This window comes from Balaenoptera acutorostrata, chromosome 10, assembly GCF_949987535.1.
Source record: "Balaenoptera acutorostrata chromosome 10, mBalAcu1.1, whole genome shotgun sequence".
NCBI classification, from domain to species: Eukaryota; Metazoa; Chordata; class Mammalia; order Artiodactyla; family Balaenopteridae; genus Balaenoptera; species Balaenoptera acutorostrata.
The window spans coordinates 93,735,903-93,754,575 of record NC_080073.1 but is presented as its reverse complement, the minus strand read 5'-3'; the positions used below and the strand labels follow the sequence as shown (position 1 = coordinate 93,754,575).

The window sequence follows — 18,673 nt, the reverse complement described above, 5'->3', positions numbered from 1 at the left end:
TGTTTTCTTTATATTTAATTTTTGATAGTTTGATTAATATGTGTCTTGGCGTGTTTCTCCTTGGATTTATCCTGTATGGGACTCTCTGTGCTTCCAGGACTTGATTAACTATTTCCTTTCCCATATTAGGGAAGTTTTCAACTATAATCTCTTCAAATATTTTCTCAGTCCCTTTCTTTTTCTCTTCTTCTGGGACCCCTATAATTCAAATGTTGGTGCGTTTAATGTTGTCCCAGAGGTCTCTGAGACTGTCCTCAGTTCTTTTCATTCTTTTTTCTTTTATTCTGCTCTGCAGTAGTTATTTCCACTATTTTATCTTCCAGGCCACTTACCCGTTCTTCTGCCTCAGTTATTCTGCTATTGATCCCTTCTAGAGTATTTTTAATTTCATTTATTGTGTTTTTCATCGTTGCTTGGTTCCTCTTTAGTTCTTCTACATCCTTGTTAAATGTTTCTTGCATTTTGTCTATTCTATTTCCAAGATTTTGGATCATCTTTACTATCATTATTCTGAATTCTTTTTCAGGTAGACTGCCTATTTCCTCTTCATTTGTTAGGTCTGGTGTGTTTTGACCCTGCTCCTTCATCTGCTGTGTGTTTTTCTGTCTTCTCATTTTGCTTATCTTACTGTGTTTGGGGGTCTCCTTTTCACAGGCTGCAGGTTCGTAGTTCTCGTTGTTTTTGGTATCTATCCCCAGTGGCTAAGTTTGGTTCAGTGGGTTGTGTAGGCTTTCTGATGGAGGGGACTAGTGCCTGTGTTCTGGTGGATGAGGCTGGATCTTGTCTTTCTGGTGGGCACGTCCACGTCTGGTGGTGTGTTTTGGGGTGTCTGTGGCCTTATTATGATTTTAGGCAGCCTCTCTGCTAATGGATGGGGCTGTGTTCCTGTCTTGCTAGTTGTTTGGCATAGGGTGTCCAGCACTATAGCTTGCTGGTCATTGAGTGAAGCTGGGTCTTGATGTTAAGATGGAGATCTCTGAGAGATTTTCGCTGTTTGGTATTACGTGGAGCTGGGAGGTCTCTTATGGACCAGTGTCCTGAAGTTGGCTCTCCCACCTCAGAGGCACAGCCCTGGTGCCTGGCTGGAGCACCAAGAGCCTTTCATCCACATGGCTCAGAATTAAAGGGAGAAAAAATAGAAAGAGAGAAAGAAAGAGGATAAAATAAAATAAAATAAAATAAAGCTATTATAATAAAAATAAGAAAAAAAATTATTAAGAAAAAACATTTTTTAAGTAAAAAAACAAAAAAAGGGCTTCCCTGGTGGCACAGTGGTTGAGAATCTGCCAACCAATGCAGGGGACACGGGTTCGAGCCCTGGTCTGGGAAGATCCCACGTGCCGCGGAGCAACTGGACCCGTGAGCCACAACTACTGAGCCTGCGCGTCTGGAGCCTGTGCTCCGCAACAGGAGAGGCCGCAATAGTGAGAGGCCCGCGCACCACGATGAAGAGTGGTCCCCCCTTGCCGCAACTGGAGAAGGCCCTCGCACAGAGGCGAAGACCCAACACAGCCAAAAATAATAAAATAAATAAATAATTAAATAATTAAAAAAAAAAAAAGCTACAGAGACATACAGTATTTAAAAACAAAAACAAACAAAAAAAAAACGGACAGACTGAGCCCTAGGACAAATGGTGAAAGCAAAGCTATACAGACAAAATCTCACCCAGAAGCATACACATATACACTCACAAAAAAAGGAAAAGGGGAAAATTAATATATCCTGCTCCCAAAGTCCACCTCCTGAATTTGGGATGATTCGTTGTCTATTCAGGTATTCAACAGATGCAGGTACATCAAGTTGTTTGTGGAGCTTTAATCCGCTGCTTCTGAGGCTGCTGGGAGAAATTTCCCTTTCTCTTCTTTGTTCGTACAGCTCCCAGGGTTCAGGTTTGGATTTGGACCCGACTCCGCGTGTAGGTCACCTGAGGGCATCTGTTCTTTGCTCACACAGGACGGGGTTAAAGGAGCAGCTGATTCGGGGGCTCTGGCTCGCTCAGGCCGCAGGGAGGGAGGGGTACGGATGTGGGGCGAGCCTACGGCGGCAGAGGCCGGCGTGACGTTGCACCAGCCTGAGGCGCTGTGCGTTCTCCTGGGGAAGTTGTCCCTGGATCACGGGACCCTGGCAGTGGCGGGCTGCACCGGCTCCCGGGAGGGCAGGTGTGGAGAGTTGACGTGTGCTCGCACACAGGCTTCTTGGTGGCGGCAGCAGCAGCCTTAGCGTCTCATGCCCATCTCTGGAGTCTGCGCTGATAGCCGCGGCTCGCGCCTGTCTCTGGGGTCTGCGCTGTTAGCCGCGGCTCGCGCCCGTCTCTGGAGCTCGTTTAGGCGGCGCTCTGAATCCCCTCTCCTCGCGCACCAGGAAACAAAGAGGCAAGAAAAAGTCTCTTGCCTGTTCAGCAGCTCCAGACCTTTTCCCGGACTCCCTCCCGGCTAGCTGTGGCGCACTAGCCCCCTTCAGGCTGTGTTCACGCCGCCAACCCCAGTCCTCTCCCTGCGATACGACCGAAGCCCGAGCCTCAGCTCCCAGCCCCCGCCCGCCCCGGCGGGTGAGCAGACACGCCTCTCGGGCTGGTGAGGGCTGGTCAGCGCCGAGCCTCTGTGCGGGAATCTCTCTGCTTTGCCCTCCGCACCCCTGTGGCTGCGCTCTCCTCCGTGGCTCCGAAGCTTCCCCCCTCCGCCACCCGCAGTCTCCGCCCGCGAAGGGGCTTCCTAGTGTGTGGAAACCTTTCCTCCTTCACAGGTCCCTCCCACTGGTGCAGGTCCCGTCCCTATTCTTTTGTCTCTGTTATTTCTTTTTTCTTTTGCCCTACCCAAGTACGGGGGGAGTTTCTTGCCTTTTGGGAGGTCTGACGTCTTCTGCCAGCGTTCAGTGGGTGTTCTGTAGGAGCAGTTCCACGTGTAGATGTATTTCTAATGTATCTGTGGGAAGGAAGGTGATCTCCACGTCTTACTCTTCCGCCATCTTGCCCAGACCCCCCTACCTTTTGGTTTTTTGGCCAGGAGGCATGTGGGATCTTAGCTCCCCAACCAGGAATCAAACCCACACCCCCCTGCATTGGAAGGCGAAGTCTTAACGCCTGGACCTCCAGGGAAGTTCCTAGTTGTTGCTTCTTGAAAGTAGAGAAGTAAATCCAGGGATCATTCCCTCTGGTTCTAACTGTGCAAGGAAGCAGTGAACTGGGAAGGATGGGAGAAAACGTAACGTAGGCATACCTTTGAAAGAGGACCCCCCCCATTAGCCTATGGGTCAATCACCAGCCATCTACACTGCATTCAGCACTCAGGTTAATCTCCTTAGGCAGACAACTAGATTGCTGCCATGTTCTCCTTTCCCCACCTGCCAGTGAGCACTACCCAGGCACACACCACATATTGCAGTTCAGAATTCATTGTTTAAGTGTAAAAAACAAAATTCCACAAGCATTGGGCCATGCTTCACTAGGTATCTGGACAGCCTAACCCTGAGCTAGAGAAGTATCTCCTCTTGGGCTCTCCACCTAAAAAAAAAAATACTGAAGAGCTAAAGCCAATACAGGACAGCTTCAGAAGAGGAAAGCTGAAAATTAGGATGATTCCTGGCCTTTGCAGCTGTTTAAGCAGAAGGCTCAGCTTCATGGAAACTGGCTGGAACTGCTAAGAAAAGCAATGGGGGTTTGGACGAGCACTCCAGACTAATTAAACTAGAATCCCTGGATGTGGTATCCAGACATCTGTATTGGTTAAAGCTTCCCGGGTGATTCCAGTGTGGAGCCAAGATTGGGATCCACTGACCTAAAGGATGAGTATAGCTCAGAACCTGAGCTTTTATGCTGAAAACGTAAAGTCTCCCCTCTATAGGTGAATTATCTTGTGCCTTCAGTCCATGGCCCACTTCATGCATTTTCCAACTGGGGGTAGTAGGGAGCAATACAGAGGTCCTGCCATGGACATTGTAATCTCGAAGTAGATGGTGGGGATGATTCATCCTGAAAGGAATCAGTCTCCCAGAAAAGGTCTGTCATCACATTACTATCATGTCACTCCCAAGAAAGACTGGGAACAGCTGTAGTGCAGTTACCATGAAAGAGGTGCCTCTTCTCTGAGCAAACACCAAGCCTGGTTTATTCATCAAGAAGAGCCCCAGAAAGGATGTTAGACACACACACACACACACAAACACACACACACACACACACACACACACACACTAGGTTACTCAGACTGTGGCTTCGTTGCTTTCTCTTAAGACTATCACATATTTCACTCAAGGATAATTCACCACTCATGATAGAAAGGGCCTTCCCTTTAAAGTAGCTAAATAAATAGCTTCTTCCAAAAAAAACAGCTGGACCCAACATCTAGGAAGATACGTGTTAGAGTGTGTATTCCACTAGATGTGAAACATCACATCTCACCGACAGATGAGCACAGGCACCAGCTTATCACACTGTGGTACAGGAAGTCCAGGGGTGGCACAAAGCCAGGGCTAAGGGGACTGCTCCTCAGCTTCCTTTCCTGCCCTCTTCCGCAATGCCTGGGGAATCACTCTCCGGGGAAAGGAGAGATCCCAAACTAATTTTATTTTGACTCTTCTGCATTTTTCTTTGTGTGTGTGTGTGTGTGTGTGTGTGTAGGGGTGTGGGTGGAAGGGGGGCATGTATTCCCCAATGGGAAGAGTAGGAAAGCAGGATGAAGGGTAACAAGTTTATATGTAACTTTCAGCACATTTTTATATTTCATCAAAGGGTAGACGTAACGCCGGGATAAAGCCCTTATTCAGACTGGGGGCCAGCAGCCTTGGCATCCCCTTGGAACTTGTGGGAAATGCAGATTGTCATCCTCTTTCCCAGATCTACTGAATCAGAGTCTGCCTTTCAGCACGATCCCCAGTGCATGTTTGAGTTTGGTGCAGAGTCAAGGGTAAAAAGTCTAAGGTTTGAACTTTGACTGCTCAGAGGCTTAACCTCTCAGGCCTCTGTTTCCTGTAGATGGCATCTCAATAATATCTAGCTCTTAAAGTTCTTGCAGAGATTAACTGAGTTCACATATATCTGGTGCTTAGCAGAATGCCTGGTTCTTAGTAAGTGCTAGCATCAATGAGGATGCCGGCAGGCAGTCACAGAGCTGACACATGGCCATGCATCGCTCCCTGATGCAGGTTTGGGTTCCATAAAATGTCTTTGTCCATCATGTGACACTAATCAGCCTTCCATCTGTTTGCAAAGCCTTGGTTTAAATAACTTTGTTCTTCTGGCCTTTTTCCAGAGAGAATTTCCCGTTCCTGAACAGTTCAAGACAGCATGGGATGGATCCAAGTTGGTCACTGAACCGGCAGAAATTATGGTTTCTGAGAGACCACCGAACCCCCTGACCTGAATCCTCCCCATCAAAAAAACAAACAAATAAAAGCAGCATTAAAGACCTAGAAGTTGCAGTAGCACCTAGCTTTAGCTTTGGCCTCCAACAATTCTGTGCTATAGAAACAGCATAATTTCTGGCATGCCTTCGTGGGCATTTTGGAATATTTAACGTTTCTTCATGATTTGCCTTTGTGTGTGATTTGAGTTTCACATGATGACTTGTGAGCGTTATACATTTAAAGGGAAAAAAGCGAATTCTGTTCCCCTCATATCATTATCACAGTAGTTAAGAGGTAAAATTGCATGACTCACTTTTACACTTGTGTTTAATTGCTAGTTGAAAAATAAAACCTTTGAGAATCTAAGATGCACATTTTTATCTTTTAGACAATTTCCATATATGTGATAGTAGTATGCTCTAAAAATGTACGATTTTTGTTTTCTTCTTTTTACCACCTGTATCAGCATGAATACACTGTCAGCCTGAATACATATTTCAACCCATGTTTTTAAAAAAACATAAGTTCCATACTAAGAACCATATCCAGTTTCTTGGTCCTTGGAAAGACCTTTATTCTTTGCAGTTACCAAAAACCAAAAGTAAACTCTAATGATTTATCTTAAATATTTTTCTGCCATGTCGCTTGGAAAACTTTTACTTTTCTGAGATTTTTATGCCAAAAGATTGATAGGAAAAAGCAGGGTGTTTTTTGCTCTATAATACCTCACAATTTTGCTCTAGGAACAAGCTCAGTTGTTATTTTCCAATTTTAAACCTATGAAATATCAGATGCCTTCTAAGTGATGTCTTTAATGTTTTATTATAGACTTTCTTCTTTTCCACTTGCCAGACTCGCTAACCAGTCTCAAAAATGAAAATGAAAAAGCCATAGTTATATTACAACTTCTAAAACCTAAGGAATTGATTGTTGGCTTGGCTTGCTGCTCCTGTTTTGCAGTATTGATAGTACATGCTTTTTCAACAGAAGAGTAACTCTGATATTCCTTTCTATCTTTTTAGTACATAGTGCTGAAAACCTGCAACTTCTTGGATTACATGTAATGAATTCTAGTATAATGCTTGCAGACCCAGTACAAGCATATATATTGTGCCTAGTACAGCCTTTGGAATACATCATTTCCGTTTTTTAAATATCTTCTATAACCGTATAGTATTCAAATTACTAATGCTTCTGTACCACAGTTTTGCTAGAAAAGTTTTTGTCCATATGAAGAATGTTGTGGCTTTAGTAAATACCTTTTTTTCAATTGTAAACTCATTCTGAAATAAAGTAAAATTCTAATTGTTTAAATACTGTGATGAATTCAGGGTGTTAAAATTTTTTTCCTCTTTGATTTGCTCCTTGCTCATATGTCAGCTTTAGGAAATAGAGCTGAGCTTTTCTAGTTGAATTAGAGAATTTATCCTGCATGCCATCAGCTTCCCTGAAGAATAGCTTCTTCTAGATAAATATCAGATAAAGCCATTTTCAGTTGGAAGAACTGTCAGAAAAGTCTAGAATCAAGTTTTTTTAATATTGCATTAATTTGAGGTGTACAGCATAGTGATTCAGTTATATTTTTTGCAGATTGCATTCCATTATAGGTTATTACAAGATATTGAATATAATTCCCTGTGCTATACAATAAATCCTTGTTGCTTATCTATTTTATGTATAGTAGTTTGTATCTGTTAATCCCATACTTCTAATTTATCCCTCCCCTGCTCTCTCGCCTTTGGTAACCGTAAGTTTTCTATGTCTGTGAATCTGTTTGTGTTTTGCATATATCACTAGATTCATTTGTATTATTTTTTATTTTAAGTTTTATTCATTTTGTTATTTGTATACATATAAGTGATATATAGTATTTGTCTTTCTCTGATTTATTTCACTAAGCATAATATTCTCTAGGTCTATCCATGTTGCTGCAAATGGCAATATTTCATTTCTTTATTGCTGAGTAGTGTTCCATTGTATATATATACCACATCTTCTTAAGCCAGTCGTCTGTTGATGGGCACTTGGTTTGTTTCCATGTCTTGGCTGTTGTAAATAGTGCTGCTATGAACATTGGGGTGCATGTATCTTTACAAATTAGTTTTTGTTTTTTCCGGTTATGTACACAGGAGTGGGATTGCTGGATCATATGGTAGTTCTATTTTTAGTTTTTTAAGGAACCTCCATACAGTTCTCCATAGTGGCTGCACCAATTTACATTCCCACCAACAGTGTAGGAGGATTCCCTTTTCTCCACACCCTCGCCAGCATTTATTGTTTGTAGACTTTTTGATGATAGCCATTCTGACTGGTGTGAGGTGATACCACATTGTGGTTTTGATTTGCATTTCTGTAATAGTTACCAATGTTGAGCATTTTTTCACATCTCTGTTGGCCATATGTATGTCTTCTTTGGAGAAATGTCTATTTAGGTCTTCTGCCCATTTTTTGATTGGGTTGTTTGGGGTTTTTTTGATACTGAGTTGTATGAGCTGTTTGTATATTTTGGATATTAACTCCTTGTAGGTTGCATCATTTGCAAATATTTTCTCCCATTGCATAGGTCTTTTTGTTAGTTGACGGTTTCTTTGCTGTGCAAAACCTTTTAAGTTTGATTAGGTTCCATTTGTTTATTTTTGCTTTTATTTCTTTTGCCTTGGGAGATTGATCTAAGAAAATATTGTTACAATTTATGTCAAAGAATGTTTTGCCTATGTTTTCTTCTAGGAGTTTAATGGTGTCATGTCTTATATTTAGGTCTTTAAACCATTTTGAGTTTATTTTTGTGTATGGTGTGAGGGAATGTTCTAATTTCATTGATTTACATGTAGCTGTCCAGCTTTCCCAACACCACTTGTTGTAGAGACTGTCTTTTTTCCGTTGTATATTCTTGTCTCCTTTGTCATAGATTAATTGACGGTAGGTGTATGGGTTTATTTCTGGGCTCTCTATTCTGTCCCATTGATCTATATGTCTGTTTTTATGCCAATACCATGCTGTTTTTTTATAAGATAAATTTATTATTTTTTTGACCAAAGTGCAATGATTTTTAAATCTTCTTAGACAGCTATGAAAAAAAAGTATTCAAGAAAATAAAATACAAATGGGAAATTTAACCATTAGATTTATTCTACCATGCTGTTTTTATTACTGTAGCTTTGTAGTATAATCTGAAGTCTGGAAGGGTTATACCTCCAGCTCTGTTCTTTTTTCCCAGGATTGCTTTGGCAATTCTGGGTCTTTTGGGCTTCCATATAAATTTTAAGATTATTTGTTCTAGTTTTGTGAAAAATGTTGTGGGTATTTTGATAGGGATTGCATTAAATCTGTAGATTGCTTTGCATAGTATTGTCATTTTAACAATATTCTTTTAATCCAAAAACACAAATTATCTTTCCATTTCTTTGAATCTTCTTCAGTTTCTTTTGTCAGTGTTTTATAGTTTTCAGCATATAGATCTTTTGCCTCCTTGGTTAAGTTTATTCCTAGGTACTTTTTTTTACATGATTTTAAACAGGATTTTTTTTTTTTTACCTTCTCTTTCTGATATTTCATTATTAGTGTAAAGAAGTGCAACAGATTTCTTATTAATCTTCTATACTACTACCTTGCTGAATTCACTTATTAGTTCTAGCAGTTTTTGTGTGGAGGCTTTAGGGTTCTCTACATAGAATATCATGTCATCTGCAAACAGTGACAGTTAGAATCCAGTTTTATAATTCAAGGCCTCTTCACTGAGAAAATCCCCTTCATTGATCTTTGTTAATGTAAACATCCCAGAAAATAAATGTAGTTTATAAATGTAATATAGTATTATATGTACTATATAATTAAATATATAAATAACTTTTAGAATAAATTTATAAATTTCTGGAGGAAAAAAATTTAAGTGGCAAGAAAAGACTATTTTAAAAACTGCTATATACCTATTACATAGTAATAATTTTATAATGAGAAATAAGTTGACTGAAAATTCTTGGAATCTCTCAACCAGCTTTGGACTTGGCATCAGCCTTTCAAAATACTTCATTGAAGATATTGAAAATCTGCATTTGAGGTTCACAGAATTATTTTACCAGCCTTGATGCCTTAAATCACCTACTGGCTTTTTGAGTAGGTTGGATTTATTGAAAAAGAAAAAAACAAAAACAAAACCTTTGGCAGTGTATAGGAAAACAATTACCAAAGACAACACTGCATTTCCAATATGTTTTTTTCTTGTACTTTGTTGAGTTCTAGTGTTACCAATGCTATGACCTAATAAATGTTGTCAAAGGAGTAAGAAATCCATACTTTGCAGAATTGCATGTACACATGCACAAAAAGTCAAAACAAAAATGTGTCAGAAAAATTAAATGCCAAGGGTCTCCTATCTCTCTTTACTTTGTAATAATACAAAGTATCATTTTATATGATCAAAATGATGAAATAATCCAAGAGTCCTCGTTGCCTTGAAAATCTTTTCCTTGATAATACTGTCTCCATTAGCTAATCTATTACTGATAGACTTGCTTTCACAGCAAGATGTCTTGAAGTGAGTAGTCAGTACTAACCACTTCTCCTTATCTATGAAAATTATTTCTAGAACTGGTAGGAAATACTTAGTTTTATTTACTCTTTCATTCATTGAAAATATCTACCTCAACTTCCTAGAATCTAGACGTGTTTATCAAGGGAATCCCCTCGTTTTAAAGATAAAAAGCTGAGGTCCAGTGACATTAACTTGTGTAAAGACAGGCAGCCGGTTAGAGATAAAGCAAGGATAGAGTGTGTGAGCATTCACACACACACACACACACACACACCCCTTTTTATCATTCTTGTAATGTGGCTTCTAGTCTCACCAAGTTTCAGAAACTCTCAGAGGTCATTAAATCCAGTGGCTTTATCTCATCCCTCATCCACTGAGATTCTTGATGCTTCTTGTTTCTCATTAAACTTCCTTTGATTTTGCGATACACAATAGACTTCTCTGACTCTTGTCCCTTCTACCTCTCCCCCGTCTCAAATGCTCATTCCTCTCACTTAACTTCATCTATCACCTCTATGTAGATGACTCTCCAACTCAAATCCATCTCCCAAGAATCTTTTTTTTTTTTTTTTAATTTATTTTGGGCTGCATTGGGTCTTCGTTGCTGTGCACGGGCTTTCTCTAGTTTCGGTGAGCAGGGTCTACTCTTCGTTGCAGTGGCTTCTCTTCTTGCGGAGCATGGGCTGTAGGTGCGCGGTCTTCAGTAGTTGTGGCACACGGGCCCAGTAGTGGTGCATGGGCTTAAGTCGCTCTGCGGCATGTGGAATCTTCCAGCACCAGGGCTCAAATCTGTGTCCCCTGCATTGGCAGGTGGATTCTTAACCACTGCGCCACCAGGGAAGTCCCTTCCCAGATTCTTAACTCCAAGTGTCCACAGAGTATTTCAACCTGCCTGTCCCAACTTCATTCAACATGGCTAAAATTAATGCACATTGCCCACACATACCATATTTTCCTCATCTGCATTTCTAGTTTCAGTCGTAGCCTCCTCATACCTTTCATCATAGATGTAAAATCAGCTCTCTCCTGTGATAGGAAACAGTGAAATAGAACCAGGATCTGGAGGGAACCATGGTTCAGTCTTGAACATGTTTAGCTCAGGGCATCTTTGTGACACTTAATTGGAAATGGAGAATAGGTGGTTGGATATGGGTCTGGAGTCTTTTCATTGTGTCTGATACCAAATCCTTAAGAATCATTTCATAAGTATAATATTTTTTAAAATGACTTTCATTAAACATGTTCATTTCAAAAGAATTATTTTAAACCATTGGCACTTTCTGCACCACTTGAGATACAGATATAATTTTAAAGACTTTAATTGCCTCAGCTGAGAAAAGCTGATTTTATAGTCTTTCACAGATTTCTTTTGCAAGTTTAACCATTTTAATGTTTCTGTGTATGATGAAGCTTATATCTGTGCTACAAGCGAAAAATAAACCAACTCAGATTAGCCCTTGATAATTCATCCATATTTCTCCAAATATTTTTTGTTCCTGTACTGTCTAGTAATGTGGCAAAGAATATGTAACTAATGAAGGATAATGTTTGCCTGTTGGTAGAGAATTTTTTTCAGGTTTCCCTCCAGTGCAAGGTACTTATATTTAAAGATAATTTTTGCTTAAAACTGCAACTTTGAATATTTGAGTTCTAAGTCAACTTTTATTTTAATAGCTTGCTTTTTAGGATCATCATAGTTAAAAACTGATACTTCATGCTGAAATGAAGATCCAGATGAAAGAAATACATCATTGACCACACTTACTAAACCATGATACTAATTATTAAATTTCATTCACCAATATCACAAGGGTTTTTTCATTAAAATTCAATTAGTAATTTTCCATGGTGTCAGTAATTCATCTTAGAAACTAATCAGAAGGTACATGTTTAAAATTTTTTTGTTATTTTTAATAATAACTCTGTGGCCTCATTTCAACTCATAAGCCAAGAAACTTATAATAGGAAGTCTTCCCATGAACATAACAGTTCTGTAGATTTGTTTGGTAAGATGAGATTTGTTTGGGAAGACTGTACTTTCCTGCTCATGGTCCCTATAGGGCATAATCATGCCCACATATAATGAATGGTACACATTCCTAGCAGGGATGAGCTAATGACACATGTTCCCCAGTAGCCTTCCCTGCGTACAGCTGATATTATGACACCCCGTGCTTCAGGTATTCCTCTTCAGCTTAAAAGCTATAGAGAAAATATCAGAGTTAGGCAGATGCAGACAGTCAGTTCCAGGGGGAGCAATTGCCTTCTGTAATCAAACATGATAAAATCTGTGATCCTTTATGGATATTTAAAGACATCATCCTGTAGCATTACTAAAAGATGTATAGAGGTCCAGAGAAATATTGTACAAGAACCATGTATCATATATGTCTTCAGAAAAATGATATAAGTTTATGGCAATAGGATATTTAAAGGAGTTGTAAATTGTATATATTCTCCATATCCTGGGATAGAGAAAAGTTGGATTAAAAAAAAAGGAGTTTCCTCCACCATTATGAATCTCACTTCTTTAGCTCTGACTTTAATGGCAAATCAAAACAGATTTTTATATTTATCTAACTAACTTAGGCAAAAAGAAATTAATTGTATATGCCTATTGAAAAAGAAATAATATTTGAAAACCTAAGGTAATCAAATTACCCATCCAAGTTACCTGATTAAGTGGTCAATGTTTTACTATATGCTCATTTACAGGTCATGTGTAATTGTCTGAATAAAAAGAATAAGTTAATATAAGCCCATTCAGTGGATGTGGAATTCAGGGAGTGATGTCCCATCATTAACAACTAAAGTCTGGTTCTCTAGAGAGTTATCAAAATGTTCTGTCCTTTGTTAGCATCTAAAATAATTACACCAACAATATCGTCTACATTCTGCAGACTGTTTCTACCAACTGGCTGGACAACTATTTTCTCAAATTAAATTAATTCCATACTCTTTAGTTTACAGAAATAAGTCTCTCTTCAACATCTACCAGACAGACATATTTCCAATAGAATTTATCTTAAGGGGAAAAAAGCTCACACTTCATTAACTCTTCAAAAAAGTAAAATAAGTCTTGCATTAATCAGAAAGAACTTTGGCAGGGAATCAGAAGATATGGTTTTCATTCTGGATCGGCCACAAACCAGAGATGTGCCTATTTGACAAATGCCTGTGACACCTTTCAAGACATGTAATTCTTTTAAAATGAGATCAGTGTGTTCAAATGTTTTTCAAATATGATTAAACAAATATACAACAAAACTGCCTGTGGCAGAGTCACTAGTTGTGACACCAAGATCTATTCTTCTTTCCTTACTAGGCTGCATTTCCCAGTCTCCACTGCAGTCTGTTGGCCATGTGACTAGATGCTCCTTGAGGGAATGTAAGTATTAAGTAATGTAAATCCCACTTCAGGACTTAGTCTTTTAAGAGAGCATATTTTCTCATGTTCCCTTTCCCTTCCACCAGCCAGATCCTAAATGTGTCAACCAGCCTCAATCATGCAGATGACAATATGCCATTGTTATGCAAGAATAACAAGTTAGAAGGAGCCTGGGTCCCTGAGTTACAATATGGAAGACAGCCACTCACTGACCTGACCTGCTTTACGTAGTTACATGGGAAATAAAATTACCTTGTGATTAAACTGTTACATATTTGGATTTAGTTATCAGAGAAGGTTAGTCTACCAAAACTAATATGCTATCCAAGAAACCCCTGATTTACTGATTCAGTCATTAGAAATACCTTTAAAGAGTTTGAAAGATGTGCAGAGTACATTAAGTAAAATGAGCATGTATCAGAAAAACAGATTGTAAGAACATTTTTATTAAAGTGTATGTAATTAAAAGAACTATATTTATATATAAAGATGTAAATGTATATTTGATGAGAGACAGTTTAGTATAGTTTAGTGGTTGAGAGCATGGATCTTAGTTTTATCACTTACTGGCTGTATAATTTGGGAGGAAAAAATCACTTCTTTACACTTTGGTTTGTTCATCTTTAATATAGCTATGATAATAATAGTACTTAGCTGTTGGGTTGTTTTAGGGAGTAAATAAATATAGCACACAGTACAGGTCATAGAAGCTTTAGTTACTATTATATCATAGAGAAAAATATAGAAAGATACACACTAAAATGGCAACAAAGGCTATATTCAGAGTATGGGGTTGGAGGAAAGAATCTTTCCACTTTCGATTCTTCTTATTGTTTGAATTTGTCAGAGTAAACATGAGCATTTGGTTATTAAATTTCTCATAATTCTTAGTGATTACTAAACATCCAATAATTTTAAAAATATATTCAAAAGAAGAGAATTACCTTTTCATCAATTTATTTTATCTGATTCAAATTATAGGTTTTTGTTTCAAAAGAGTATACATGAAGAAAATGTTTTATAATCAACTTGAAAAACAGTCTGAATGGCAAAATCAAATGTTATTTTTAAATGCTTATTTTACAGAAAGAGTGATAAAATCTATTTAACAGCACAAGTGTTTAGAACCTAGTGATTTCAATTCAGCAGATTAAACATTTTTAAAGTACTTCTGTGTAATTGGTACTAAGGATACAAGGGGCAAGAGGCATGGTCCCTGCTTTGAGCAAAATTATAGTTGGAAGAATTCTTTAGAGAAACTTACATTTTCTTTTCAATTTCTTAAAAATTATTTTAAAGATAAATGCATACTTTCTAAAACACTAGAAAAGAGAAAACACAAAAAATAATTATATACAAAGTACAGAAAATAAAAGGAAGAATGAAATAGTAAAAATAGAGCAATAGAAAAAATAGACCAAAGATAGTATAAAAATAGGTATAAATGTGATAAATTATATCATGAGAATAGAAAAACTTGATTCAACAATTATATACACTGTTTTTAAAAGCCAGATCTAAAACAAAGTATCTCAAAATATTACAGCTAAAAGGATGGGCAAAGGGATATTAAATAAATGCAAACAATAAGAAAGCAGGAGTCACAATACTAATAATATATATAATACAATAAAATTCAAAGTAAATATATTAAACAGAACAATAAAGTTTATTTTATAATGATGAGGGATGTAATTCACAGTGAAAATATAACTCTCAGAAAAACTATGTGTATGTGTTAGTTTTTATTGCTGCATAACACATTACTACAAACTTAATGGCCATTACTATCTCTAGTTTATGCAGTCTGAAGTCTGAGCATGATGTATTTGAGTGCTCTGGTCAGGGTCTCACAGACCGAAATCAGATCAAGATGCCAGTCAATCTGTGTTCTCATCTAGTGTTCATCTAAGGCTTGGGGTCCTCTTCCAAGATCATTCAGGTTATTAGTAGAATTCAATTCCTTGAGGTTGTAGGACTGAGGTTCTCTTACTGGATATTGTCTTCTTGAGTTAATTTTGGCAATCTGTCTTTTCTAGGAAATAATCCATTTCTTCTGGGTTTTCAAATTTGTTGGAATGAAATTGAACATCATATTCTGTTTATTTTTTAATTGTTTCAGTATTATAAATTATATGTTCTTTCCCATTCTTAATGTCCTATAGCTGGAATTTCTTCTTTTTTCTTAATTAACATTGCCAGAATTTTATGTATTGTTTTTTCTTCAAAGAACTAGTTATTGGATTTGTTTACAAGTTATACTATCATTCTACTTTCTAATCTTTTAATTTTTGATGACTAGCTCATTTCTTTTTATTGTTTTACTTTTATAAATAATCCTACAGGAAATATGCTTGACTTGCATCTTTTACCCTAGTGCTCATATGTCTATAAGGTAGATTCCTAAAAGCGGGATTAAAGAATCACAAGTCTGATATTTTTTAATGTTGATGGTTGCTGCCAAATTGTCCTTTTAAAAAGTTGTGCAAAATTACACTTCCACAAACTGTGAGTGAGCCTGTTTCTCCATACCTCATCAACACTGGGTACCATCAGTCTTAGTAATGTTTCCAGTCCGATAGGCAAAAACATGATATGGCCTATTTATGCACGGAACTGATCGGGTGGGAGTGGGTCAGGCTAGTGTATAAAAAGCAGGTACGTTATCATGGCTAGCTAGTGAGAATAAATTGAGCCAGGGTATTAAATTTAGAAAAGAGTATACAGGTCAACAAAACTCTATGATAAGAGAGAAAATGGAGAAGAAACCAGCAGAATTGTGGAATTTTTCATTCTTTTGACCGCAAGAGTGAGGGGGGCCAAGAATAGAGTGGGCACTGGATGAAGCTGATTTGAAGTTTCAGTTAATGTCCTACATGTTACAACTGCAGACTGGCCTGGCAGGGTACCCCGCTTTATCATAAAGATAAGAATCTGAGTTAGGAAGGTGAGGACTAAATTGACCTGGGTGCTCAAAAGCTTCCGTGGCTTTTCCCCCTGGATTGGTTGCTTCCGGTGTTGTTAAATAAAGGAGCAGCTGACAGAGGCAAATCAATGCTTTTCACGTTCATTATGATGTACCAACACTCGATAGCTTAAAATATTTGTTCTTTGTCTTTCTTAACAGTTTTCCATTGCTGACTGGACCAAAGCCAAACTCAGCCTCCTTCTGTGACCTTTCTGCAAATCCTAACACTTTCCAACATCTCACCAGGGCTCTCTCTTTCTGGCCTGTTTCCTCCCTTATGTCATAGTCATTTTCTTCATACACCCTACTTATTTTCAGCTTTTTATCTCATGCTATCCATACCTAAAAAGCTTTCACCTCACTCCCAATGCTCATATTTCGCAGGTAAAATCTAATCCTAACCTAAAATAGTCTTTCCTTTTACTGGAATTTCCTGGGCTCTATATGTGTATGTAACTCAAAACTAGTCAACATACATAACGTGAAGCTAGTCAACAGTCCTTGGTTTCTGTTAGGATAAAACGAAGACTGGATGGATGACTTTTAAGATTCTCAGATTCTGAAGGCAGGTTTGGGGAGTGCGGTGGTTCTTAGCTTTGGAAATTCCTCCACCTACTGGTTGTCTGAAGTCAGTTTACGCTGAGATTGATGTTGCTTTATGAGTCCGCCCATTTTCAAGAATAGCATGTGCCTCTAGTGAATGCTGACACGTTTATAAATCACTTTGAATTCCTAAAATAAAAAAGTCTGTCTTGAAGAAAATATATTCTTATAATATACAATACTTTAAAACAGATGATAAATTTCTTAATGCTCTTTGACAACCACTGGAGGGCAGAAAAACATATAGCGACTCACTCCAAGTTTGGCTAGAGAAGGAAAAGATGCCTTATTTTATGTGTATTTCTAAAAGTTAGAAATCAAATTATCTTAAAATTTAATCTTTTATTTGGTGCATTGGACATCTTTTCAGATGAAACCTATGGCAGTGGTTATACTTGTTTTTTTCAAATTGTTTTCTATCAATGTATCAGATCAAACAAACCTTTATTCTAAAGTACACTTTAAAAAGCAATTTGCCATCAGGTGTGGGTTTGTCAATATTACTAATAAGAACAGTTGAAATATGTTGATAAGCTAAATATCACTAAAAATTAGAGAAATCAACACTAAAACCACAGAATCATAGCTGCCTGATTTTTAGGAACTCTCTTTTCAGTTATCTTAGCAAAACGCAGCTTCAAACATGGCTTAAAATTATTAGCTATTTCCCTAACACCTTCTCTTCCAAAATAAACTCCCGGAAGATTAGTATACAATTACTATGTCTACTTCCTCACCTTCCATTCCCTCTTCAATCAGCCTTTCACCCTTCACCTCAAGAAACTACTCAGGTAAAGCCATCAGTGACCTCTTAATGGCTGAATCCAATTAAGGTTCTTTAGTTAGAAGGATCATAAACCAGCACTTGCTAACTTACACGTCAGAGGAACTTACTGGAAGGATATCACAGTCTCTGAAATTAAAGAAAAATGTGTAGGTAGCAAGAGCTAATCAACCGTCTTATCAGGGATCTCTCCTGGATCACTTAGTTCAAGTTTCCAAGTCCCAGGTCAGCGCATCCAATTTGATGAGCTTGGGTCACACACCCATCCCATGGCTTAGAATGACAGAGCAGAATGCCCTGAAAGTTCTACCACAGGTGCACATGTTGAGAGAAGTGTAATTCAGTAAGAGGAAATTGGGGTGCTCTTATCAAAAGAGGGAAAATGAGGTAGGATGGTCAAAAAAGAAAAATGCCGGGGCTTCCCTGGTGGCGCAGTGGTTAAGAATCTGCCTGCCAATGCAGGGGACACGGGTTCGAGCCCTGGTCTGGGAAGATCCCACATGCCACGGAGCAACTAAGCCCGTGAGCCACAACTGCTGAGCCTGCGCATCTGGAGCCTGTGCTCCGCAACGGGAGAGGCTGTGACAGTGAGAGGCCCACGCACCACGATGAAGAGTGGCCCCCACTCGCCGCAACTGGAGAAAGCCCTCGCACAGAAACGAAGACCCAACACAGCCAAAAATAAATAAATGAAAAATTTAAAAAAAAAAAAAGAAAAGAAAAATGCCCACCACAGTTTTCACCCTCCTTAATTTATTTATGGTTTTGACACCAGGTAGAGTCCTTTATTATGGAAAATCTTTCCTGGCACTCAATCCTAGTTTCCTTTCCACCTCACTAGCTATTCTTCTCAGTCTTTTTGTCTTCTTCTTCAGTATTTCCCTGGTCTTTGTCCTTGGTTTTCTTTTCATTTCATAGAGTTTTCCATCTAGTCGTCACTCCAAGGACCACCTGTAAATGGTTATGACTCCTCAATCTGTATCTTTACAGACACAATATATTCAACAGCCAGTACCCCTTGGCTATCTCACAGGCACCTTACTGCTCCTCCCTTCC

At 38.5% G+C, this 18,673-nt stretch overlaps 1 protein-coding gene across 2 annotated transcripts in view; it reads left to right on the top strand.

Moving 5' to 3' along the window:
- Nucleotides 1-6,662, top strand: part of CAP2 (cyclase associated actin cytoskeleton regulatory protein 2) — a 136,682-nt gene extending 130,020 nt beyond the window's left edge. For both annotated transcript variants that reach the window (XM_057555419.1, XM_007197169.2), the window contains one exon: nucleotides 5,250-6,662. In XM_057555419.1, coding sequence (XP_057411402.1) covers nucleotides 5,250-5,360 — 111 coding nt within the window. In that variant the 3' untranslated portion in view covers nucleotides 5,361-6,662. The remainder of the gene's footprint in view (nucleotides 1-5,249) is intronic.
- The last annotated feature ends 12,011 nt before the right edge of the window (nucleotides 6,663-18,673 follow it).